This window comes from Artemia sp. Qi Xiang Cuo, chromosome 19 (assembly GCF_049724085.1).
Source record: "Artemia sp. Qi Xiang Cuo chromosome 19, ASM4972408v1, whole genome shotgun sequence".
Taxonomy (NCBI): domain Eukaryota; kingdom Metazoa; phylum Arthropoda; class Branchiopoda; order Anostraca; family Artemiidae; genus Artemia; species Artemia sp. Qi Xiang Cuo.
The window spans coordinates 166,588-194,257 of NC_142812.1; the positions used below are offsets into that span (position 1 = coordinate 166,588).

At 33.0% G+C, this 27,670-nt stretch overlaps 1 protein-coding gene and 1 pseudogene across 2 annotated transcripts; one reads left to right on the top strand and one right to left on the bottom strand.

Annotated features, from left to right (window-relative positions):
* Positions 1-2,857: 2,857 nt before the first annotated feature.
* LOC148940388 (uncharacterized) lies at positions 2,858-6,392 on the top strand. 2 transcript variants are annotated; one of them, XM_089105304.1, is made up of 3 exons: positions 2,858-2,988; positions 4,858-5,064; positions 6,212-6,392. In XM_089105304.1, the coding sequence occupies exons 1-3, from the start codon at positions 2,874-2,876 to the stop codon at positions 6,283-6,285; spliced, it is 396 nt and encodes a 131-aa protein (XP_088961430.1). In that variant the 5' UTR covers positions 2,858-2,873; the 3' UTR covers positions 6,286-6,392. The 2 variants fall into 2 exon arrangements, with proteins under 2 accessions (XP_088961430.1, XP_088961428.1); XM_089105302.1 differs by lacking the exon at positions 6,212-6,392 and having other exon boundaries at positions 4,858-5,284.
* A 2,094-nt stretch (positions 6,393-8,486) lies between these two features.
* On the bottom strand, positions 8,487-27,258 carry LOC148940389 (uncharacterized; annotated as a pseudogene).
* Between the last annotated feature and the right edge of the window lie 412 nt (positions 27,259-27,670).

Below are 27,670 nucleotides of genomic sequence, written 5' to 3' on the forward strand. Positions count from 1 at the left end.
GTACATTTGTGACCCTGTCCTGTCAGAAAATGTTAAAGATTCTTCTGAGGCAGACATTTTCTATGTCTGCCTCAGAAGAATTACATTTCCTCAGAAATATATTTTTTAATGCTAGGATACATTTTTCCAGCTTGACATTCAGCTTCCCGCATTCTCTTCCATAACAGAGAATAGACATGATGTTGCTATTCAACAGATAGAGCTTTAGGTGCAAAGAATAATTTTGCTTTACTATACTGGTTTCAGTTTGTTGAATGCCAATGTTGCTTGTCCACTTCTCCTTTTTATCTTGCTGACTATTCCACCATCATATTCAATCCAACTTCCAAGATATTTGAACTCCTGGACTTGTTTGATTGTTTTTCTCTTGCATTTAAGGATCAAAGGTGACTTGGACGTGACCATGCTTTTCAATTTACCAATGTTTACTATTAGTCCCATTCATTCAGCCTTGTCTGCTATGGTGTCAAGTAGTAGCTGCAAATGTAGGTTCATCTCTTCTAGAAGTACTATGTTGTGTATGAAGTCTAAGTCTGTGAGCTGCTGACCACTAGCTTTTACACTAAAGCCGGATGCTTGCCATAGGACCTAATCCATTACTAGGACTTACAGGAACAGTGCCTCTTACTAGGATATCATATCCTGTTGTGGCACTCTCTAATCTTGGCTCAACATAGTGCATGATTGGACCTAGTGGAATATGGGAATTTTAAAATTGTAGTACTTATTACTTGTCCTCTGTGGACCTGATAATTTATTTTCTGAATTCGCAGCTAGTTAAGAATATGTATTCAGAATGGTATTCTAAAGAATTTGTTGTGCTAAGTTCACCTGCATCAGAAATTAAGTAACTCATTTCAGGAGCCAAATGTCATTGACCTGTTCAAGAAGATACAGTCTACTCCTGCATCATCCTTGGTGTCTACCAGTGCAACCTCTGTGGCTGAAAGTCGAGCTGCTTCCACAACTATCACCAGTTCACCAGAGAGAGAAGTTTTACAAATAGAACCTGTAAGTATTCTTCTTTCCTGATTCTTGACTAACAGCAAAAACATTTGGGAGGGAAAATCAGATTGGAAGCCCAGCACCTTAGAAATAATTACCTTGAGTTGGCCTACTAAATTACTTAGTGGAAAAACTTTTGACAAGCCATTATGTCTCAGTGATGTTGGATCGGGAGTTAAAAATATTCACACAGCAATGATAGCAGACAATATAGGCTGGTCTAGCATCAAGGAGATATGGTAGGCAAAATTCAGTGCTCCCTTTAGCCTATACTGACAAAATTTATGTTTTTTTTGTGTTTTAATCAAACAGATAGCCAACAAAAGAATTTGTAGGCCAGTTTTTGTGGAGCTCTGGCTTTTTTTTTTCTAAACTGACTAGATTCAGTGGGGGAGGGGCTGGATTCACATTGACTAGCCTACAGAGGTTTTTATTCTGAGTGACAAGCCTATACAGAAGCTACAGAACTAAAAAATGATGGATGAATGTGTCTTGTGGTAAATAAATAATTGAAGGTGTACTTCAGCTCTTGAGCAGTTTTCTGTTCTCTAAGTCTCCATGATAAACCTAGAAAAAGCTGAACCCAGAGAACAACACTCAACCAGCATAGCCATTGGCAAAGGTGCAGATTAGTTCCCCTGTCATGTAGGGTTGAGGGTGTTGAGGTCCTACCAATAGAGCTGGGATATACAGTAAGAAGTGAATTGTTTATATTGAGCTTCTACTGGACAGTATCTGTGCAAATTTACAGCCCAACTGACTGAATGGTATACAGTTAGAAATAAGTTGTTTTAACAGGGGGAACTAATCCGCACCTTTACCCAGCAATTTCCAACTTACCTTGGTGGGGGCAAAAGCTGTTGCAGATTTATTATTTTTTTTTAGGCATAGTTATCATCACCGATCTGAATCATTGTCTATCTATCAATTTCTATCATCCGCCGGCTTAATCTTTTCTTCCCTGAACTTCGACTTCCGCCGTAAGCCATAGGCTTTTTTGAACGAGTGCGCTAAAGCTGGGGCTTCAGCTACCGGAATTTCCGGATTCTGGGTTGATGTTTTCTTCGTGTGCGATCTGGAATGTGAAGCCTGACCAAAAATACCCAGACAAATCCAAAAAAACCCCTGTTTTCTTGAAAAATCCATGTTTTTTATTCAAAAATCCATGGCGTTTCCAAAATCCATGGCAATCCATGGCGTTTCCAAAATCCATGGCAGAGGTTGAAAAATCCATGTAAACATGGATAAATCCATGGCGGTGGCAACCCTGCTTAACTAATCTCCTCTAGGCCTCTAAATTTCCCATGAAGCTGAAAAACTAAAAGGGATGTTAAATTTGGTGTATATGCTAGTTCCAATTCTGATTACAGTCTTGCCAAATCCTTTGGTCTGAATGCTCAGAAATGTATCATTTTCCTTTGCAATATTTTGGCAAATCTATTTACAAATAAATGTAAGAACAATATTTACTATTGCTCAAAACAATTTTTATTTGATGATGTGTATAAAAATAAATGTATGGGTGGTTTCTATAGCTGTAAACATATGTCTGAATGTAAGTTTTGTTTTTTCTATTAAGCTCCTTTTCAAAGGCAATGATGTTCAGTGGCTATAAATTTTCTTTATTTTTGCTTTGCCTTCTGTTTTTTTTTTACCAATTTGGATTATGTGTTCCAAGAGGTGTCATGGACAAAAATCTTAGTACTAAGCTAGAAATGCTTTTCTCTCACAATGCTAGCCCATTAACTAAAAAAAGAATTAAAAAATTGGATTTTGGATGTAAAGCTTTTGTTCCTGATATTTGTAGATGTTGATTTGCAAAGGCTGTGGACTTCCACTAGGGAAGAATTTGGCAGGATGCAACAAAAATGACCCTACCAAGTGGCTCTTCAGCACCAACCTTTAAAAAGCAAGATGTGAAGTTTTTAGATGCTATGGAGTGTTTGAAGGATTTTGTTGTGGAGAGAAATAGGAAAACTTTTGGTGTGTACATAAAATATTATGCTCCTCTTAGCTGTTGTATATAACAACATTATAATGAATTTATACTTGCATACTATAATTCAGGATTTTTAAAGAATACAGAATAGCTGTACAATTTCAAAAAGTCATATGAGGCAAAGAACTTAAGAATCAAAATAGTCTAAATACACCAAAAAAGTAATATAATTCCAATTTGTTTATTGCACCATAATTTTGGAAGACTATGCAGCAAAGGGTTCAATTGCTACTGAACCACCATGCAGCAGGACCACTGTGCAACTGAACCACCTTGTAACAAGACCATATTCCAACTGAACCCTAATGTAGCTCAACTCCATTTAAATAAACCTCTATGTAACCCCTTGGTTCAGTTACAGGCAAAGATCAGCTGATATATGGTACATCTTTTTCATTAGATCAGTTTCTTATTGGATTTCAGTGTAAAGCATAGTTAAACATAAATTTTCTGAAATCAACAATCTGAGCTGTTAAAAGATCAGACTCAAGTGAAAAGAAATAAAAAATTACAGCAGAATTAAAGGTTAAATTTAATAATTGAAACCCATAGCAATTACTTTATATCATTCGAAAGCTAAAACATTCATTTTGCATCATATCAACAACATCTTCAATTTTAAACAGATATTTCAATGAATTAAGAACTGTAAGATCTGCTAATGACATAAAATACAATAAACAAGGATGTAAAAATGAAAACAAAATAAGCTAGATATATCTACCCCTGAAAGTGCCCTTGGGGTTTGTTTTTGGTGTAGGCACTTGTTTGTTATTCTAAGGAGAAACTTAAAACTATTTGTAAAATGTTAGCTTACTGTGTATTGATTCAGGACATTCATCCTCCAATCATAGGGTTTTAAGATATTTATTCCTTCAAGACAATTATTTTATTAATCCCTGACTATGAATCAAAACTGACTTGTTATGTATATTTGTACAGTTGGAGGTGAGGAGGACATTTGATATCAGTTAGACAACCATACTTAGCACTGTAAAAATATATGATGGAACTTCCTTGCATGGCTGTGATATTGCAAGGTGCTTTATCTCCACCTTCATATTAAATTGTATCTATGAAACAGTTATTCTTATAGGGGTTATTTACAGCAATGTGCTGCTCTTGCTTGTTGGGCTACTTGTATCATTGTGGACTGAAGTAAAATTCATGGATCTTTTAAACAATATTGAAAAAAACTACTTTGGAATATTAATTTGATGCTGTGTTGGGGTACAAGTGCACATGTGGTATTGAAGATGTGTTGTGTTTTTCTTAACAAGCTTTGGCCCTTAAAAGTGATACAAAACTTTCCCAACCCTTCCCAAAGTTCTTATATGATGGAAAGCATATGAAACATGACTGTTTCATATGAAAACAATCATGTGTTTTTTCTATGTGGTGGAAAAATTCCATAGAAGGCTTAATGACTCTTTGCCAAGAAGATTTTTTTGCGATTAATACTACTAATTGTAACTAAGTGTAATTTCAGAATTAGCAAACATTATTACATAGGACTTATGTAAATCATTTGGGAAATTAATGTAATTTGATTTTGACACTTAAGTTGCAAAAGGCCTGGTAGCATAAATATTATATTGAATTTTAGGTTACAATAATAAGGCAAAATTCACCCCATATTTCAACTCATATAATTCTGAAAGTTTGTAATATCTAGAGTTACTTTTAGTTTAGCCTTGTAAATTAGATCTGTTGCTTAAATTTTGTCAAACATAAGTAAAAATTTCTAATTTTATAAATAAATAAACTGTCAAAGCAACAAAATTTATTCAAAACAGCTTTTTTTTCCAAGAGAATCTAGTCAAAAAAGTTTTTTCATTTATTTGTGTTTTTAGGTAACTGTGTATCTTCTTTACCTGTTGTGGGAGTCAATGAGATAGATGTAACTAACTTGGAGACAAATTATACAGAGGAAATTTGTGCAGATGAATTTGTTGAAGAGGATCTGAGCAGAATTTTACATAGTGCCACTCCTTCTGCTGATGAATTAATTCTAATCCCTTCTGCTGATGAATTAATTCAAACTCCTGGGATTTCTGTTGGTGTGTTTTGTTTTCTATTTGATACTAATCATATTGAAATAAATATAAGAGGTATTCACATATATAGATATACATTATAGATTTATTACCAGGCCAACCTGTACGGAAATATAAAATATTACAACTTAACACATTTATAAAAGATTAATTATGCACAAATATATGTAACAAAATAGTTGCTAAAAATTCACACTCTTAGAAGACTTTAATCTCAGGCTTGTGCCTTTAAGAGTATAATATAAAATATATTTTTTTTTTTTGGTTTAATATTATTTGTATTAAGCTGAACATGTTTCTAATTGCATTTGTGCATGTGTAATACCTGCAATGGTATATTTCTTTTATTGTTTTTTTAAGTGCTTGTAAAATGACAGAAGCTCTATAAAAAATTCTGGTCTCCAAAGAATAAACTGAAATTAATGTTCCATGTTTTCATCTAGCACAATTAGAATATTCCTGCTCCAATGAATATACTACTCTGAAAAGAGAATAAAATAGTAAAATTGAATGGGTTCAGAAAACATTACAAGAAGTTATCTATAGAGGTTCCCTCTTCCTTAACTTTTTTAATATTTTTGTTAGAAGACTTTGGCAAGGACTGGAGAACAATATTTTCCCTCTTTTCCCTAACACCCAATTTTGAGTTTACCCCTCCCCCAAAAAAATCAATTTCTTTATGTTTCACCTCTATACCTGTAGCCTATGTGTGGCCAAATGGGTAAAGTAACCTATTCATGTACTTAATTTCTTACTTCTCAAGAAACTTTCTGAGTGTAGGTAATTTCTGTAATCGGAAGTACTTCGTTTAACCTCCAGAGATTAAGAAAACATATATTCTCTTGTAGGGATCCCAAAATAAACTAATTCAGCTTTTTCAATATAATCTTGAGAAGATGTCATTCTTTGTAGATACTTGTCTAATTAGTTTTTGATTAATGGGTGGTGGATTAAAACATATAAATGACAATTCAATTCTACCATTGACAACAATATGATAATTTGAATTGATTAATTTGGAAAAAACATATGCTTTTTCAAAAAAGCCCTACTATGTCAGCATTTTCAAAGTATAATTTGAGATTTTGTACTCTTATTTAGATTTTGACCAGATTTTATTAAGATTGTTGAGATGTGTTGACTCTTTCAGAAAGTCCTTATATTGAGTACCCGTGTGAATCTCCGAAAATCTCCAGCTATTTCAAAGAAGAGAAGGGACAATGAAGAGAGATTGGAGGCATCAACGACTCAAGAGTTCTCTTGCTACCTATTTAAAGGAGAAGCTTGCAAGGAAGAGCACAAGGCCAGATATATTTGATAAAGATGAACTGTTTTTATTGTCACTCCAGCCCCATTTTGCTAGAGTTCCAAAAAAAAGAAGCAAGATGCCAGATTCAAGTATTACAAACAATATTAGAATTCACTGATGAATAGTGAAATGGATTTTTCGCTGTTTATGATTGTTTTGCATTGTTTTTTATTTTTCTTACTTTTTAATACAATCTATAGTTCATAACGGTTGCTTTAATCTTGAATGAATAGCTATTCAAGATGCAATGAAGGCAGCTTTGCTATTCCGTAATTCTTAATTCCTGTTTTTCAAAACAAAAAAAATGACTAGAAAAGGCTCTCTTAGCCATAAGACAAAGTCCCCTAAGGTCAACACTGGTTTGAACAGGCTTCTTTTATTTTCATAGTTGTGTCCTCAACTAGCACAAAAAAAAATATCAGTAGCATTGGCTCTAACTTGATACACACAGTTACATAAACTCTTAAAAAACATTAACAAACAAATTTCTGACAAACACTATGTAATTAATATTTAATCAAACACTATAAACCATCAGTGATTAGAAGGAGCCATGAAGTGCTTTCTCTTGCTGCTATGGGACTGAACCAGCATCAGAAGAAATATTCCATGAGTTTATTTCTCTGGTCCTGGTTATGTCTTGAAGAGTTGTTGCTTCCCACTCTTGTCATTTCAGAAAATCCTCCTGACACGTGTGGATTTCTAGGATAATGGGATTCTTGGGTCTCTTGGGGAATTCCTCTTGATGAAACTATAAAATTATGAAGACACACTGCAGCTATTAAAATTTGCTTAACCTTTTCAGGTTGACTAATAATTTCTGTTCTAAAAATTCTAAAACGCTGAATAAGAATACCAAAAGTATTTTCAATCAGTATTCGGGCAGAGGATATTCTGTAATTGAATATTTTATTACCTTCAGTCAATCTATTTCCAGGAAATGATCTCATTATATGTTCGCTAAGGGGAAAAGCTTCATCTGCTACAAAAAATAAGGGAAATTGTCTTGTGTCCCAGGCAAAGGTACAGAAGATGTTAGGTGAATATTCCCATTTTGCAGACCTTTTCCAAAATCAGACCTTGAAAAAACTCCTCCATCACTTTCACTACCATAAGCACCAACATCCACAAAATTAAACTTGTAATTAGCATCACATGAAGCCAACAAAACTAAACTAAAATAACGTTTATAATTGTAATACTCTGAGCCCGAATTATTAGGACACTGAATCCTTACATGCTTACCATCTCAAGCTCCAATACAATGAGGGAAAGAGGCTTTTAATTTAAAAGAATGTGATATTTCAAGAAACTTCTCTGATTGAGGTTCTTGTAAATATAAAGGGCACAGAACTTCTATTAGTGCAGATAACGTATCTTTGATGATTCCAAAAGCAGTTGATATTCCCACTCAGAATTCATAGTGTAAGGTTGTCATTGACACTCCAGTTGCTAAATGGCGCAATGTCAAGGCCAATTTTAGCTCTGGGTAATTGCTTTTCTAAATTTGGAATCTTGTTCCAATTTTAGAAAATTGGAACAGCACAAAAAAAAATATCAGTAGCATTGGCTCTAACTTGATACACACAGTTACATAAACTCTTAAAAAACATTAACAAACAAATTTCTGACAAACACTATGTAATTAATATTTAATCAAACACTATAAACCATCAGTGATTAGAAGGAGCCACGAAGTGCTTTCTCTTGCTGCCATGGGACTGAACCAGCATCAGACAAGAAATATTCCATGAGTTTATTTCTCTGGTCCTGGTTATGTCTTGAAGAGTTGTTGCTTCCCACTCTTGTCATTTCAGAAAGTCCTCCTGACACGTGTGGATTTCTATGATAATGGGATTCTTGGGTCTCTTGGGGAATTCCTCTTGATGAAACTATAAAATTATGAAGACACACTGCAGATATTACAATTTGCTTAACCTTTTCAGGTTGACTAATAATTTCTGTTCTAAAAATTCTAAAACGCTGAATAAGAATACCAAAAGTATTGTCAATCAGTATTCGGGCAGAGGATATTCTGTAATTGAATATTTTTTGACCTTCAGTCAATTTATTTCCAGGAAATGATCTCATTATATGTTCGCTAAGGGAAAAAGCTTCATCTGCTACAAAAAGTAAGGAAATTGTCTTGTGTCCCAGGTAAAGGTACTGAAGATGGTAGCTGAATATTCCCATTTTGCAGACCTTTTCCAAAATCAGACCTTGAAAAAACTCCATCACTTTCACTACCATAAGCACCAACATCCACAAAATTAAACTTGTAATTAGCATCACATGAAGCCAACAAAACTAAACTAATAACGTTTATAATTGTAATACTCTGAGCCCGAATTATTAGGACACTGAATCCTTACATGCTTACCATCTCAAGCTCCAATACAATGAGGGAAAGAGGCTTTTAATTTAAAAGAATGTGATATTTCAAGAAACTTCTCTGATTGAGGTTCTTGTAAATATAAAGGGCACAGAACTTCTATTAGTGCAGATAACGTATCTTTGATGATTCCAAAAGCGGTTGATATTCCAACTCGGAATTCATAGTGTAAGGTTGTCATTGACACTCCAGTTGCTAAATGGCGCAATGTCAAGGACAATTTTAGCTCTGGGGTAATTGCTTTTCTAAATTTGGAATCTTGTTTTTGATTAAATGTCCAACTAGATTTAGAAGCTGCAAAAACTCAGCTTTTGTGAATCTTATAAAATTGTGAAATTTCTCTTCACTGTCTGTTTTTAGTAAGTCATTGAGCAGTGATACATGCCCCTTTTTAGCTCTCTTATTTTCTTTTAAGATTGGACGTACCCACATCCTTTTTTTCCTGAAAGATGCAATTTCATTAAAAGATAAAATAGAATGATATATACAGGCTAGATATTTTTATATACAAAAACAGATTAAAACGCAATTGTTTTTTTTTTTTTTAATTGGAATATTTTCTTGGTGACTTTATTTTAAATTAGATTTAGCAGCTCTGGGAAAGGTCACCTCACAATACATTCTCAAGTAAGTTAGTTCCCTTGGAATTCTCAACAACTGGTGGAGTCTCAGCTAATAGCTAGACAACTACAAGGTGCCTACTTTTAATATTAATCTACTTCTACTATTAATAGTCTGCTATTAAATAAATTAGGAACATCACATATAATGTTAGCTTTTATGGCCCTACTGAATAGACCATGTTTAGACAAAATTCGCTTTGATCAAAAACTTTTCACTAAGATTAAACACTGAGGGCTTTATCCTATCTGTTAAATAAAAATTCCAAAGAGTTTTGAGGTGAGAATTTTGTTTGTTATTCTGTTAAGGTCAGAATAGGGTATACTATATTTGTAACAAATGAATAAAATTTTAATTGAATAGCTTTTGTCATCTTTTGAAGCACCTGGGGAAGGGGAATTAAACTCCCAGGAATTAACCCCAGAGCCTTGAAAATTTCTTAGGAACCTAGACAGGTATTTTTAAGTACAATATCTTCACTCAAAGAACATTGACCTTTGAAGATCTTTGTGTTATAAAAGTAAAACCTTGAAAACAGGCATACTGTTTGAGTAAGGAAAAGTTTATACTTTTCCTTACTTTAGATTTAAAAGGTTTTAAAGATCTGAAAACCCATTTGTTAAAAACAGAAATAACCTTTATATGCCACAAAATTGTGCTTAAAGAATAGAAATTGTGTTTTCAAAAACAAGGACCGACGAAAAAGAGACTGAAAATAAGTTAACACAAACTATTTCTGTCAAATTTCTTGGCAAATGTCTCTTATCTATGCAATCTTCTGAACCTTGGAAATAAACAAAGGGGAAATATATTAGCTTGATAACATCTTTCAAGGATATTTTTTAGATCTTGGATTGATTCCTGAATGATACATTCACCTAAGTCAGCTACTTCCTGAGATAGCAAGAAACTGTTTGACAATAACTATACCAATAAACAAGTAATTTGACTAGAGCTTCACCCACTAATGCTTGGTGGCATAGGTAATTTTTCAGTTCTCAGAATAATGTAAACCCCACTCTTTTACAACATAAGTGAGCCTATATTTGGTAAGTTTGTTGTTTTCAACACAATTTAGCAAGGATGGAAGTGAACACATCAGTTTCATGTCTTTTTTATAATCTTATTATGCTTCAAAAGGTAAAGATCCCATGGTAACAAAAAGTTTAAAATATACATATCTATAGAAAAACCTTTTTTTGTGAAAAAAAATTGCCATTTGGATTTGATTCAGGAATGGTAATAATGTTTTCATTGGTATTAGCAGTGAAATGTTATTATGGAAACGAATTTGCAGAAATTAGAAAAAAAACAAGACGACCCTCAAAATGATGTCAGTTTCACTGTGATGTTATTTCTTAGGAATTTCAGGCTTCTTTTAAAACTTTCTGCAAATTTTTTTTGGTAAAATTATAGATGAGCTACTTTTGGCTATCTTGGAAGTGGGTTAGGGTATGAAAATGAAACTTCCAGTGATGAATCCTTGGCCAAAGCATATTGGCCAAGCATATAAACTACAAATTTACCCAATTTTTCATGAAATAAATCTGCGAAGGGTAATTGGCTGATATTGGACAGTAGCTTATACTTAATTACTCATTTTCTACTCGGTTGCCAACTTCAGCTTAGTTTACTCTACTTTTTAGGTTTCTGCTGCTCCTCCTCCAGAAAAACAGCCAATGTCTTCATCAAGGTCTTCATCAGCAGGTCTTCAAACAGCAAGGTCTTCATCACTGCTGGAGTCAGAATAGAAAGGACGGATTCCATTTGTTTCCTCAGTATCTTCCATATCTTTACATCTAAATATTGACTATCATGCAAATTGTTTCTTCGTCTTCTTTTAAAGGTTAAATAATATAAAAAAGATTACGTTACGGAGTTTATGGAACTGAAAGTGTGATATGCAAAATTTAAATGTGAAACAAATTTATTTAAGCTCCGTAGCGTAAGCCACTTAGCGTAGGCCACTTAGTGCTAATGTGAAACCGGGGTAATGTTTATAAGACTATACCATCTCATCAAAGATCTTCTTGTGAACTGTGGTGAAGAATTTCATTTGGACACGTTTACAGTGTATACATTCAATGTAGTTCTGAGCATCAATACAAAGAGGGTTATTTAAGACAACTGGACAGTGAGTTTAAATTTTGTTTTCTTTTGCTATTCTGTTTAATTTTCAAAGGTCTGAAAATATAAGAGAGTTAGATTGAAAAACTATTCTAAAATGAAAAAGGGAAGGCATGGTACCTATGCAAAGAGGGGAAAGGGATTTTTTGATAAATTTGGAGATATTTTTATTATCAAGTAAAAAAATTTGATGAACTTACCCCTTGAGACCTTTTTTTATGCTCTTTCAAAATATAACCATTGTTTTACTCAAAAAGTAAATGGCCCCTTTCAGATGCTACCTTTTTCTCTTATTTTCGGCAATTTAGTTTGAGTTTTATTTTCTTTTACTCTAGGTTTTTGGCATAATATATTAATTTAAAAACATATTAATTGAATGTGTGATAGATGAAAGTGTACTTATGTATAATATTGCCAACACTCAAGTTTATGCTGTGTAAAACTCAAGAACAAACTGGTTTTATCTGTCTGTATTAAGAAACAATTAGCTTACTCTCAGTGGAAAACAAGTGGCAGGTGACAGAATACATTGGAATTATATAACTTGGGTTAAATATTTGCACATTAGGGGTGGGGGTTAGTTTTGTTTAAATCAGGTTACCCCCCCCCCCACCCCATCCACCTCTAATATTCAAATATATAGCCCAAATTTGTTTCTAAAGTATCATATTTTCATTGTAGTTTGGTATTTTTCAATAGGATTAACCTAAGTTGTGTATTTCCCTCCTCCTTCTCTCCTCACCATTGCTACTCTGGTGCCTTCCCCCCTGCATTACTTTTGGCAGGTGTCCATGCTTCATTGAGTGGTTCAACTGCTGTCTAGGATCTTTTTATGGTCTAGGAAAGTTGTTAAGTAAGTGAATGAAATTTTACAGAGTAGATAGTCTGCTCAAATTAGGGCATTATAAATTTTCTTAAATAAATAGGCCTATCTCCACGGCTTCAAATGCTTGAGCAATTATTAACCCTATATGAAGGCTAATCCTAAGATAAAAATAATAGAATAGAAAAATAAGTGGTAGAATTGGATGTGCCATTCAAAACTTTTCCTAAATATAATCTTCTTGCATAAAAATTGCAGCCTCTCCTGTCTGTCCCTCTTAATGAAACAAAAATTAAGCTATAAATTATCTTCAAAGTTGGGGAATAGTTGATTAAAACAGAAGAAACCCCAAAACATGATTCATAAAAACTTTTATGATAGCCAAAAGTAAAAATTTGGTTTTTATTTTCAGATGGTTTTCTTGTAAAGTTTAATATTATTTTCAGACTACTTTTTTTTCACAAATCCTAGGTCTTTATTCTTTACTCTTGTACCTGATGTCTTTATTTTAATACTAATCAAATAGTTCATGGTAATGAACTGTAAGTAACTCAACCCAACAGGAACCAAACTTTAAAAAAGGAGCAACTTCAAAATAAAAAAAGCTGTTTTCGTCTTTGATATTCTTTTTTTTACTAGGTGATGTATTTCTTCTGAAATATCTCTCCTCACGAGATCTAACTATCTCTTGTCTTCTGTAAGAAGAAATGTATCTCTTCTTATGCTGCTGATTTTTAAAATTTATTCAAACTAAAAGCTCATTGAGTTTCAATGTCACTGTGTGAAAATTTTCTCTTAAGTTGTTGTTTTCCTTTGTCCTCGTGGATAAGTTTTACTCACTCTACTTCTTTTCAACTGAAAGTGAATACTTTTTTCCAAATCTTGTACATGTAGCCAAATTTTCTCCACTGTTTATTCTTCAGTTGAAAGAATCTTAAAAAGGCTGGTAGCTATCAAGGTGTTACGCTTTCGTCAATTAATGTTTATATTTGTTTTAGGAGATGGCAAAAGCAAATGATTTTTACCAAAGAGTTAAAGAGGACACCTGCATTTGTTGGAAAATTTTCAGCTTGTCGAGTGTAATCAAGCATAGCCTAAAGGCTGTCAGGACATCAAAATCGCAGAAACTTCTGCTGTAGTCAATAGCGTTTGAACCTCAAAAAGGAGCCCGTTTTACAAAATTGGAAGCTTGGAGTAGGAAAAAAATTCAAATTATCAGTGTTTAAGCCCACTTAGTCTCCCCTTGTGAACATGTAGGAATTACCAGGTTAAAGTAGAACTACATAAGTTCTAAGAATAACTATGTGGGTGTTCTTTTGCGTTGTTGTTCATTTTGTGCTTGAATTTCTTGTTTATTATAGCAACACAAGCTCCTACAAGTTGAAGACGAGACCATTTCTTAGAATTTTTTTGATGAATAAATTGAATTGAAATCAAGTATTATGATTAGTCGTTTTTTATTTTTATTATTTTAATCTACTGCATGTATATATTTTTTTTTATCATTAATTATGATTTTATCAAAATATGATTTACAGATTTGCTTATTTAGGTGAAGCTGACAACTCAGGAAATAATCAGTATTTAATCTATTGTGCCAATTCATGAAAATTTAAAAGAAGGAGGCAAATATATTGTTTGTTTCAATCTAGAGGGTAATTTTGTGTGTATTTTTTCAATAATAATATATATATATAAATTTCTAAATGTAAGGAATGATCTTCCCAATCCATGCCACTGTATTGAATTAACTTTAAAAGAAAGGATTTTCTGAGGGAATTAAAGAGCAAAGTAAAAACTTGAAAGGAACAAAAACTATTACTTCACAGCCTATCTAACATATATCAATAAAACTAATGCAAATAAACCAACTGGGGATATTTCCCTATATTTGTAGGATTATAGAAAACTAACGCTTTACTGAAAACACAAAACAATGTGGGAGTTTTGGTACAGTAAAAGTAAACCTTTTAAGGACACTTTTAACAGTATAAAAGTAAAGCATTTTTAGATTGCTGTTTTATTTATTTTTTCGTTTAATTTGGCATCACTTCTGCACAATGAGCTAAGTTCAATGATTGATTGTCTTTTTGGATCTGAAAAAGGACATTTCGTGATTATTTTATAGACAAGTTCGAAGTTAAGGAATCTTATCAGTATTAGGACTACAAACTCGTTTTAGAATTTGTATCACAACTTAAAATATTCTGTTTTATAGAGAGAAATAACTGGATTTCCAGAGTTCATATACTGGTTGGTATGTTCTTCATTTCGAGTTATATTAGGTGAGACCAAGATGCTACCTGATAAATCAATCCATTATTTTATATACTGTGTAATGACTTGAAACTTATTATTTTTATGCCTAAGTTTTTAAGATAATTTTAATTGTATACTGAAAGTTACTGATATCACAGCTCCTGTAGGACTATGAAAAGCAATATCGAATAGTTTTCTGTTGTGAGGCTATGTACTTGTTTTTGACTCCTAAGTCAATATTCTTGTTTTTTTACTTGGCTTGCGTTTTCAGAAAAACGCTAGTTTTCTGTAATCCTACAAACATAGGGAAATATCATCAGTTGATTTTTGTGCATTATTTTTATCAATATATGTTAGATAAGCTGTGAAGCAATAATTTTAGTTCGTTTTAAGATTCAACTTCGCTCTGTACTTCCCTCAGGAAATCTTTATTTTTTAAAATTAATCCTCGCTCGTTTTTGATTAAAATTTAATTTAAAAACAACACTGCTATGAACTTTTCTATTTATACGGAATAATTTCTGTTTGTTTTAAGTTTTAATTCTGGTTCTTGGTTGCAGCTAATCATTTTTTTTCTATAGTTTCTAATCACCTCCAATCTAACGGAGATAAGACATCTCAACCCTTATTAAAGAGCTGAACTAAGGAGCCGTAAAAGAATTGAAGGAAAAAATAAGTTTAGAGTGGAAAAAAATTAAAACAATGTTTCGTTTCTTTTTGTAAAAAAAAAAATAAAAAAGAAGAAATTGATATTTAATTCTTTGTCTTAAAAAAATAAATTTAGTCACAGTTAAGAAAGTAGTTCCAGGCGAGTAGCTTCAAAACAAAAGGTTAACTGAGCGGACAGGTTTGTATATCAACATACTTACTTGCGGAAAATTTTGCTAGCTCAACAGAAATGTGCCTTTAGGTTTACAGATTTATTTGACCTGTCCCTAAATAAAAAACCACTTGTTACTCAAAAATAAATGGAAATTTCAAAAAAGATCATTTCTTGTGTATGTACGATAAATAGTATTGCAAACGAAGTTTGTTTTGATTTCAAAAATTTTGCAAAGAATTACCTGAATTCTCCTGCAGAAATGTTTTCATTTGTCTTTCTTCCTCTTTGAATGCACAATATTACGTATGGAGAGAATAATACGGTAGAATTGTAAAGTAAATAATTTGAATAAGTAATCCTTCTTTCAATATACAACTTTGAGTAGTTCCAGAACCACATGCCTACACTTCTCCAACCACTTAGTGGCAAGGGGTTGGGGTCAGGGGCGTAATTTGCTATGGGACAGAGGGGACAACTTCCCCTCTCAGACCTCATTTTTCCTCCAGACCCCAGTTAGTCCCACCCCCACTCCTCCCAGCTGAAATTTAGTTTCTCCAAAAATGTTGTCAAAACTAATATAAGCCTGCATAATTGAAGCATCCACTGAAACAGGTCAGTTTTCTTTAGTACACCTTTTTTATTGCTATACGGCTCGTTTTTCAGTATTCAATGTCATTTTCACTTGATTTAGGATAACTGGCTCCACTTTTGACCCCCCCCCCCCCACAGGATTTTGAAAAACTTACGCCATTCGTTGGGGTATGGATTTAGAGATTTACTCAAAATGTTGTTGCAAACCATGAACTGGATGACCTCTATTCCCTTTTTAATCAAAATGCTTGACCAAATACCTTCCTGGGATATGCTTTAAAAAATGAGTGCATAATATTTACAAAACAGTGCAATTATCTGAAAATGATTGTATATAAGAGAGAAAACCATAATTGAAAAAAAGACACCCAATAAGGAATCGAGCGCAAGACACTATTTCGAAGTCGAACGCTATACCCACAGTTCCACGCCTCTAACAATCAGATTTGATATATTAATGATTGTACCTTAATTGAGTAGCTTATTAAGGGGGCTTGGAGGAGGAGCATACGAGAGGTGTTCTTGCAAACCTCCAGTTACGAGATTTGGATCATAATAATTACAATGATTATTTCGTTTTATACTTCCAAGCTTTTCTACTTAAGAAGTGACATCACAAGCATTGTTTTTAGTGCTATATCGCACTTACGGATGGTATAATTGATAAACATTACGCAGATAATTATGAACAATAGCTTTCGAATGCGCCATTAAACGTCACTCTAAAAGGTACCGGTAGCCCCAGCTTTTCCACTTGAGACATGGCGCAAAAGGTACCGGTTTTAGTGCCATTTGGAACTTGCTGATAGTTGAATTTATATGAAGGATGTAGATATGAGCAATATCTTTTATATGAGCTATTAAAAATCTGTATAGATACCTGCGACACCAATACACCCAATATCAAGACGCCAATCCCGATACGCGTGACATCAATATGTCCGATTACGATACAGTGTACGGCCCTTTCCCCAGGCACTAAGGAGGGTCATATCATCACCAAAACCAAAGATACCTATGAAGCATATTGAATAAAATGGCTATATCAAAATTGTTATAGGATGATTTTGGGGGAAGGGGGGCTAGATCCCCTCCCAACCTTTTGATCACTTAAAAATGTCACTAGCAAATTCGATTTCATTTAGAATGAGCTATTGCGGTACCCGTCTCTCTATAATGTTCTGGTCACCCCCTAGCCTTACTAGAAAAAAAAGAAAAACGGGATACAGATCAGTGCTACCCATGAAAAAAGTCATTTTCCTTGTTGTTCAAGGAGGGGGTTGTAATTTCCCATAACTAAGTTTTCAACCGTGCTGATTTCAATGGTTGACTTTTCATTTTGATCTGACGCCGTTTTTGAGTGGTTTCAGACTTTTTTTTAGAAATCACCATAAATTTCTTTTCGCAATAAACTTTTACTTTTAAGATGAACTGAAATAATAGTTACCATTCCTGAATCAGTGTCAGATGACAATTTTTTCACTAGAGTTTTTTTCTAAGCAGGTTTTCTAACTTTTAGTAACTATGGGCTATGGTTCGCTCTTTACTAGGCTGCAGCCATGATACATGACCATCATGACCTTAGTTCGGGATTTCTTCTGGAATGACTAAGGGGGGGGGGCGAATTTGAATTTAAAACCTTTTGGCAGAGCTTGACTTTATATAGTTTCCAAGATTTTGTGGGGTCGCGCAACAAACCCCCTTGGGTAACTTTGCCAAGACAGGTTCACTTGGGATTTGTCCACAAATATTTTCCAAAATTGAAAAATGATATGTACTCTTCCTAGCCGAAATATTTTTAAGGTTGAAATTTGTTTATACCTTAAAAGTATTTCGAATAACTAGATAGGGAGGGGCATACCTCCCTCTTGAGCCTCTTGACTGAGCCTCTTGATGATTACAAAATTAATTCTTTTTTTTCCGTGCAGGTTGAGCCAGATTCCAGGCATTTACATAACAATCATAAATTAAATTTTGAAAAACAAATTTTGTCACTTTAAATAAGGAGCAACATTACAACTTAAAACAAACAGAAATTATTCCGTATATGAGGGTCTTCTTACTCTTCAACACCTCGCTCTTTACGCTAAAATTTGAACTGTGTCTGAATTCCGTAAGAACGACTCCTGATACACAAGGGTCGTTTTATTATAACAATGAGAAGTTTTTTTAAGTACTAATAAGCTTAAATCTCAGGAGCGGGAAAACTGTCAAGTGTTGAGGAGGGGGAAATCTCCCTCATACACGTAATACTTTTCGTTCGTTTTAAGTCTGCTCCTTACTTTAAGTTGAAAAAACTTTTTAGTTTAATTTACGTATAAATTTATGGTTGCTTCTAAGTATGTAAATTTTAATAATTTTTTTTATTAAGCTATAGGAAAAAATTTTTACAGTTAAAGTAAAACTAACTAAACAACTGTTAAACTTGAATAAAAAAAACAATTAGAGAGAAAACTCAACGAAAAAATAAAAAACGAGACTGAGTTTGTAACTTGAATAAACAAGACTATTGTTCAAGTGTTATAATGTAGATCCTCATATGATCGTATGATCGTCGAAAAATGTACAGTAGATTTTGCTACACCAAATGTCTCTGATATTTCCTGCATACTTCCCAGATTACCAAGGTGCCAAATTGTGATTAGAACTTCCTTTCACAATTGTTTTTGAACAAATGTGGTATTTTCTGTTAGAAAGATTCGTCTAGTGGCAGGGTAATCTAGTAGTAACAGCAGTAGCTCTTCAAATGTTCATTTTGAAAGACGGAAGTGCTGCCTAAAAACTTCATAAGAGGTTGTCAGAATGGTGCTTTCAACAAAATCCACTCCCAGGGGGCACTCCTAGAACAAGTACAATTTTTTTAACTATACAAGGAATACATCAGCTGTTCTGTTTTTAAATAATAAGAACTTAGTAAAAAACACTTTGTGGAAGTAGATCAACTATGAACAAAAAAAATATGCAACACAAGAAAATTATAAAAATAGTAGGCTATAATTGGGGTTAAAAAATTTAATTGACTTTCATTACTTCCACCAAATTTATAATTTGGTTGATAAACCAGGCTGTTAATTTCTCTACTTTTTTACAGAAATCACAACACTAGATATCTAGTTTTAATTGCTTTAAACGTACTTGAAGATTTTTTTTTAATCCTATCTTGATTTACTTGAAAGGAAAAGTTTCATGAAAAAAATGTAGGTCTTATCAGTATTTGCACTTAACAATAAAGAAATTGCTAAAATTTGTTGAAATAGAAAAAATGTTATGCTGCCTATTACACCACATAGTCAAACCTGGTTGTGATTTGCATCGAAAGGTTTGTCTTAGCAGGACAAATAGATCAGAATCTATAGCTACAGAAAGAAAACACCTGTACATGAATACAAAAGAGTAAAACTATGTTATACTAATTATTAGACAATAGACCTAATTGGCAAACTAAAGCAAATTATTTGTTTTATCAAAAACAATGTATTTGTATGTACAGAGGAAAAACCATGGAACACAGATTTGATCTGAACTCGTAGCACATAATTTTTTTTTTATTAGACTTTGCCTCAGTAATCACCTTTACATTTGGAAAGTGTTGAATAGAAAATGCAATGGTACTACTCTTTAGTAGTAAGAACATTTCTTTGTCAGAAGTAGTCTTCACAAAGTATTACCATAAAATGTCGTCAACAGAAGGTCTATAGTCAAAAATAATGTCAATAAAAAAAACAAATATTATATGCAATGTACAGCATACCCCCCCCCCCCATAAAAATGCTGGATTTATGCTCCCGCAGTTTGAGATTTTGCCAACAAGCATAGTCACTATTTTCATTGAACAACATTTGTCCTTATTGCTGGCTAAATGAAACCATTAGAGGGGGGGGGGTCTACTGAAGAAATGTCAAAATATGAACTAAATCATTAATATGAGCATAAAATTAACAATCTATAAATGCACCTTTTTCTTCTAGCAATCTTTTTCTGATGAGGTCCAATTCTACACCTTTACCCTTTAAAATTTAGTAGAAAAACCCTTCCCTAATATGAATTACAGTAAGTCTTCTGATATATTACTGAAAATTGCATATCTTATAAAATTAAAATATTTACCCTTGAACAGCAGAGCATTAGGATAATCTATCACGGTGAAAGATATTCAGGCTAACATGAATAGAATAATAAAAATAGACAAATTAAAAACCAAAATAAGCAATCTTACAATTAAGCTTCCAGCAATAGAAATTTTTGTTTCTAATCCTTGACAAATAACAGAAGATGTATTTGTATGTAAATTTAAAAACAGGCCCAAAGACCCAGTTTCTTCATCATCAGAAGTTTGGTTCAGAAGTTCAAACAATTCAACAACAATTAAAGGAACAGGTCCTTCACCAGGGGTGAAATATAAAATCCTAAAAAAAAATAATATTAGATTTGTAACAATATCATGTTTTATGACTGACCCCTTGTGGAAAAGAGAGGGATCGGAATACTTCTTTTAAAATTGGATTTTCCTTCTTTTTAATGCTGGACAGTTTTAAAAAATAAAGCATTGTACTTTTATCAATTACAATAGTGTTCAGGACCTATCCGGCTATATAAAAACAGAAACAAAAGGTAAACTAACTACTAAATTTTGTTTTAACAAAGATGCACAAATTTTACATATATACTCACTTTCCCAAAAATCCGGTTATGAACTATGATATATAAACACCACATACCATACTAGTACAAAAAGTGAGTTTGAATAAAAAACAATGATCAGTTGAATTAGATTATAATTACCACCCCACAATTATCCAGTTGACTAATAGCGCTGCCAGTGGTGAAATAAGATAAGGAAATCAACTCTGCCATATTAAAATACGGTTTATTTTATTTATTATACATAGAGTTTATAATTTTGTTTTTGATAAAGGTTCTGATCCCTACAAAGTTGGACATGTAAAAAGACTTTTAGTAAGAAATAAAACAAAATTCTTCATACAGATATCTGAGGGATTGGGCAAAATATAAATAAATATTATCCAAAAAAGGGATATTTTTACCCAGATTTAAAATAAAGCTGATCATAATTAATTGCAATTTGGTCCTTTAGAGCCAAAAAGGTTCAGATATATACTTCAGAAGATCTCCCCAGGGCAATACTTTAGTCTCCAGTGGCACTAATTCACAAAAATGAAGATGAAAGGGGGAGTATTTGTAAAATCTATTGTAGTAATATTGTTAAAACTGATGTGAAAACTAGATATTTATAGTAAGTCAAATCTAAACTAATATATGCAAAGTTAACTTTGCTAAATTAATTTCTTTTGCATACTGAATCTTTTTTAAGGCTGGACGATTAGAAAACTAAAAATTAGCTATACAGAAGAGATTTTACTGCGCAAAAATGGGGCGGTTATCTTATGATGAATACAAACAGGTTGTGAAGGCAGTCCTTAACTTGATTGCAAAACTTGAATTGCAGGTTTTCAAGCTCTCACCTGATTTTTAAAGACAAAATCGCAAAAAAGGTTAAAAAGCGGACAGATATGTAGAATTTTGTTTCCCTCTCAGTATTAGCCTTTATTCAAATTGAGAAAAACTAGAAATTTAAAAAAGAAGAAGGATCAATTAAAGAACAACGCAAGGACGTTTGATAAAACATTGACAGGAAAGAATACACTTATTTAGCAAGGGCACCGGCAGAAAAGCTTCCAGGGGGGCAGACCCCGAAATACCAGTGGTGGTTGGGGGACAGGGAATATATTTCAGGATATTTATTTTTGTAGGAATAAGTTTATTTTTAAATACTTTTAGTGGAAAACTCAAATAAAAAGAGCAGTTAAATTCCATACAAAATGAAACAAAATACAGTAAACTTTAGACAAAAGTTCCTGGCAAAGGATCGCTTTATTTAATCAATAATATATATAATTATTATGCATATAATCTTAAAAAAAAATCTGATTCAAACCAAAATTACAGAAAGATTTATTGCTTCCATATATTATAACAGATGTAGACTTATCTTTATGCAATTTCCTACTCCTTAGAATAGTTTAAAGAAAGAGTCGTGTTGCTCAAAAATCATCCTGCCTGCATAGATACCACGTTTTGATTTTATACCGGCCATGTAAAATGTACCTCATTCATAACAGGACTTTCCACCTCGAACCTAAATCGAATTCTCCACCTCGAACCTAAATTCCTGTTATATTCAGACTTTTAAAAACTTACAGAACAGCGAAAGAAAAAACTAAATTTAAACTTGCTATCCAGGTGTCAAATGTATTCTCTTTCTTTTTATTAGCCTATTCAACTAAATAAAATGAATAGGTTTAAACAATTTTTGTCACAGGAGAATCGTATCAAATAGTTTGTGATAAAAAAACTGGAAGTAAAAAGTGACTTGGGTCAATATCCACCAAAACTAAAAATAAAATTCTCTTGACAATTGCTAGATCGACAGTATTGGCTTTTTATGCTGATTCTAAATGTATAAAATTATCTCAGTTTATTTTTACCCACCCACAACTAAAATTTTAGAAAATTTGCCTTGTTTTTGAAAAAATGGGGAACACCCCAAGAAATGTGAGCGATCTTATTGAAAATCACTTATTGAAAAAAATCATGTAAGAAAACTCTATAGAGGTTTCAAGCTCCAATCTTCAAAATGTGGAGTTTCGAATTTTTTTTTTCAGAAGAAACATCGTCGATGCATGTTTTTTGTTTTGTTTTTTCACAGGGGTGATTGTATCAAAGCGAATGTCCAAGATAATTGGGAGGGAGCTCATTCAAGCGTAAATTGAAAGCTCTTTTTTAAATTGGCCAGAGTAAGGCCAGAGGAAAGTCTAGTTTTCTTCCATCTTATGGCACCAAACTACCACTTTACCCCAAAGAGGACAAATTTGCAATCAATTTAAAATTGTGATAAGTTAATTGATTTAAAAGTACCAATAAATATATTTTATACTTCCCAGTTGCAAAAGAAGTAATGCCAAGCGGTGGCAGTACTTGATTCAACCAAGTTGATTCACTTTGAAATTAGGCTACGTTTGGTGATCTGTACTTGCGTATCAGCTAAAATGAGGAGGGGGGGGGAGGGGGGAGTCATTCTTTAGTTGGGGATATGGTAGATTCCTAAAAAAGTAGATATTACTGGACACATTGCTTACTCTTCATGAGGCTTCAGATAAATGTTAAAAGAGGTAGAGAGGAGTCGGAATTAATTAAAATGTTTCTCTATACAGCTAAAATATTAAATTCCCATATCTACCAGCACTGATGGGGAAAATTAAGGCAGGTCATCATTAGCCCCGCCAGTAAATTTCTTTGTGGTGACAAATACTGCTAGGAACTTAGTTTTCAGCAATTTCAAATTGTAATATTTTTCTTTCTTCTATTTATATGAAGTACTTCAATGTATTTAAACAAATGAATGCAATCTATTTATCGATAAGAAATCCTATTGCAGAGCTTGTGATGGCTTCAGTTATGTAGAATATCACAAGTCTGTCTCATCCTTGACTCCTTACTCTTTATTGTGAAGTCTGGCTTTTGTCCAAATTTTTAAAGAAAATTTACAATTGAAAGAAAAAAGATTTTTCAAAGCACTAAAAAACTTTCGTTTAATGAGCAGGGTGTTGAAAAGGGGGCAGTCCCCCATATATACAAAGTAACTTCAATCTATTATGAGTTTTAAACTTGCTCCTTACTTTAGTTAAAAAAACTTTTCTATTTGTTTAATTACATTTCATGAGACTGTAAAGAATTTTGAATGCAATACATTTGGTAACGCAGAAAAAACATCAACATTTCAATGATCTCTGTTTGGATTTTGATGTTGATCAAATAGTTCATGATAACTGACGGTAAGTAAGGAGAAATTATAACGTATATGAGGGGATTTGCCCCCTCCTCAACACCTCGCTCTTTAAATTGTGTCCCAATTCTTTCCATTTTGAACAAAATGCCTAATTTTGATCAAATGTCTTTGAAAGAAGGGTAGCAAAGAAAAAGGCTTGGGAGAGAAACGGGTTGGCATCAATCCCTTTGACTCTTATAAAAAGCACTAAAACTTCCAATTTTCAGCTGAATGAGCATCTTCCAAAGTTTCTACGACAACTCCTTCCGTGCCGAAAAAGATTAATAAATTGAAACCCTATTGTTTTCTACTTATATTGCGTTTCAGAAATTCTTATTGAAAACCACCAACAATTTCATCCTTTCAACACAAAATTTAAAGAGGGCTAATTAAATGGTAATAAAAGGATTTATTCTGGTACGCAAAAATTGAACAAACTGAGCGGAGAGAAACGGCACACCCTATAGAAATAAAAATATGTATCTTATTAAGTCGTAACAAAACCTTGTCCGCAAAACACGTCCTATACCTCTTTCCCTACATAGCATGATCAAGTAGAAAAAAATTTTAATAACTTAAAAGAAAAAAAAAACTTTGTTAGTATTGATTATTCGGTATGGCATGAAAAAAAAGATATAGAAATAGTGCAATTCATATTTTCTTCTAATTTAAACACTTAACCAGGCAAATTCTTATTACACTTCGAAAATTTATATATACTGAGTTTTTAGAGTTGCTTCCAATTTAGCTGTGTCCAAAATAACGTGAAAATAGGCGTACGCAAGGATTCTACAGTTGAAAGTTGAAAGTATCCCAACAGAGTTAGCTTTGGGAAAACATATGAGTAAATATAAGTATTCAGCAAAAAACATGCTTTATGAATGATGATGAATTAAAAGAATTGTTCCTCCCCAAGGGCACAAGTTCTTTCCCATTCTTGGCCTTCTTGAAATCTTTGCCTCCCATGAAATGTTAGTGTCTCCTGAGGTAAAATTCTGTTAATGTCCTCAAGTGAGACCTAGCTATTATGTTTCTCCTCTTTTCATACTGAGGATCAGGATAAAAACTAAAATGTCAAAGTTGGCTGTGAAGTTCACTTAGTTATTAGGCTTTTAGGTTGAAACTTTCAAGGCATGATGAGGAGGATGTTTAACTGATATAAAGGCAATACTTACATACAACTACACTTTAAAAAAATGTTTGAGATTCGACAAAAATTTTTGTTATGTTTATCAGCAAAAATCACACAAGGGTTCTCGGTATTAGTTAGAAAAACATTAGATTCAGAGGGTAAAATATGTTGAGAATTGGTATTTTTAAGAATAGGATAGCAGCTTCAAAAAGTTTTCTAATTAAGGAAAATCACAAAACAAATGTATTACGAAACAACATCGCCAATAAGAGTTTTATGCAAAATAACGTTTATTGAAAATTTTTTGTGTAAGCACTTTCTAAACGTGTAAATTAAACTTTTTCAACTCATATCATGCCAAGTTTTATGCTCTCTTTTTTACTCAAAATGACAATTAGCTTCTTTTTTCTGTTGTAATTCTAACCTTTGGTTTGGATTGCTATATAACATACTAATTTAAATGTTACCTTAATCAAATTCAATATGATATTCTAAAAAATTTGATCTAGCATACAAATCCAAACAATATGGATTAATAAAACCTATTTTCGTTGGAAATTACATTTTTTCTGCTGAAAAATACATAAATCTTTGTAATTTCAAAAATTTGATGGACCCAAAACACAAATCAAAATTTCAACGAAAAAATTGACCGGTTTAAATTCCAGCAAAAAATTAGTTGGAAATCAAATTAATTTTTTAGAGTGTACTACCACTCCTACTGTCGCTACTCCTACTAATACTCCTACTGCTACTAATTAGGCTATTATAGTGTTATGGTGGTATAAAGGTATTACGGTGAAAGTTTCAGGGAATATTGATAAAACAGATTGAACTAAATCAAAACACACTATTTTCATGCAAGCTGTCAAAGAAACCTATCAGTAATACCACAAGACCGATGTCGTGTATTTAATTGAAAATTTATGGGATATGTTGAGGGGGAGGTTTGACTTACGAAAGAGCACTATGTACATGCTGCAACTGCTTCTTCTGCTGATACTGCTAGTGCTGTTGCTACTACTGTTATTGCTATTACGAATACCAACTCTTCTACTACTACTGTCAGCGTCTCCTGATCTTGTACATGACCTCCTTGTACCCTCTCCCCCATTCAGGAGCCCTGTATATGTGTGAACGATATTCCCTTTTAATAGTTATATTAATCAATAGAAAAAGTGTACTGAACTACAGAGTAAAGCATTGTTTAAAAAAAACCCTACAAAGAGGTGAAATAAATTAATGGAAAAACCAGACAGAGTATATTTCTTTAGATGCATCCCTTTTCCCGCCAAAAGATCAAAAAATGCTATCCAAGACAACTACAGTGTCCCTATTATTCCAATGATAACGTGAAAGTCCTACTACAGAATCGATCTATTGATTTCAAAAAGCTTCCAAATTCTGCAAAATAAAAATAAACATGACAAATACTAAAAAAAGAAAGGATAAGGAACTCATTTTTATAAATGACAACATCTTGTAACAATAATCTTAATAAAAAAATAAAAAAAATATGCAAAACAGCTGCTTCCTCACTTATGTTGAAACCTAAGTTAAACGAATTATAATGGTCAAACAGTAAGAATTGTGGAGGTACGGCTATTAATTTTTTTTGTATGATGGTACAAGGTACTATCATACGATATTAAATATTAATTCAAGCTGATAGTAAAAATACTTTATATGATAGTAAAAATTTATTCAAGCTGAATTCAATGAACAAAAAATCATTTATCTATACGAAAGTTAATTGCTTCAAAGGAATAGTTCCCGAATGTCCATGCTTCTTGGAGCTCTACCATCAACTATTTCTGGCAGAAGTGCTTCAAAGAAGAATCTTTCTAGCTTTGGTAGCATTTTCTGTTACCAAAACTCCTTGTCACGAACTATTCGCTCCGTATATATTGAACCTTTACCAAAATATAACACAGAATATGCAATTTCGATGTCTGAGCACTCAAGTTGCATCTGAATCTGGTAATAATAATTGTGGTTTCTCTTTAGTCTCATTTCACTGCTGTGAATGATTTCAATACAACTGGACTTTTGTGATTCCAACCATTCAGTGATCCACAGCTCTTTGGCTGTTATGGGACATTTAACCTCTATTATGGCTTTTTCACCAGATGGGAACAGTACTATACCGTCAGGACTAGCAGCCAAAAATGTAAAACTTTTGTGGATATATAAGCCAGCAGGACTAATTTTGCAGTCAAACTTTATTTCAAAAGACGACTTTGCCTTCGGTTCATGGATATGACCGTATTCCATTGCTTTAATTCTGTATTGTTTGGGATACAGAAGCTGTTTCACTACTGGAGCTACTGTCTAAACACGCCGCTTGCAAATAAGCCCTGTTACTGAAGAAGAAATTATATTTTTCTCTGCAGCTGCCAACTGTTGTCGATACAGAGTCCCTGAAGGCATGTGGCTAATTCAATCTTGCAAACCTCTGACTCGGAACACTGTAAGCGCTGCAAAACAGCCACTTTTGCATTTTCAAAAGATTCTGCGTCAAGATCTGGAGCAATTGCGTTGGGACCATAGTTTTTATCTCCTCGGCTAGCTATCTTTCCTGAAACACTGCCAAATAGGCACTTTTTGGCTTTGCATTTTTTTTCCCTTAAGCTAGCCATAATTCTTTTACGTGTAAGTTTTTTCAATTGACAAGTTGGGGTTGCTG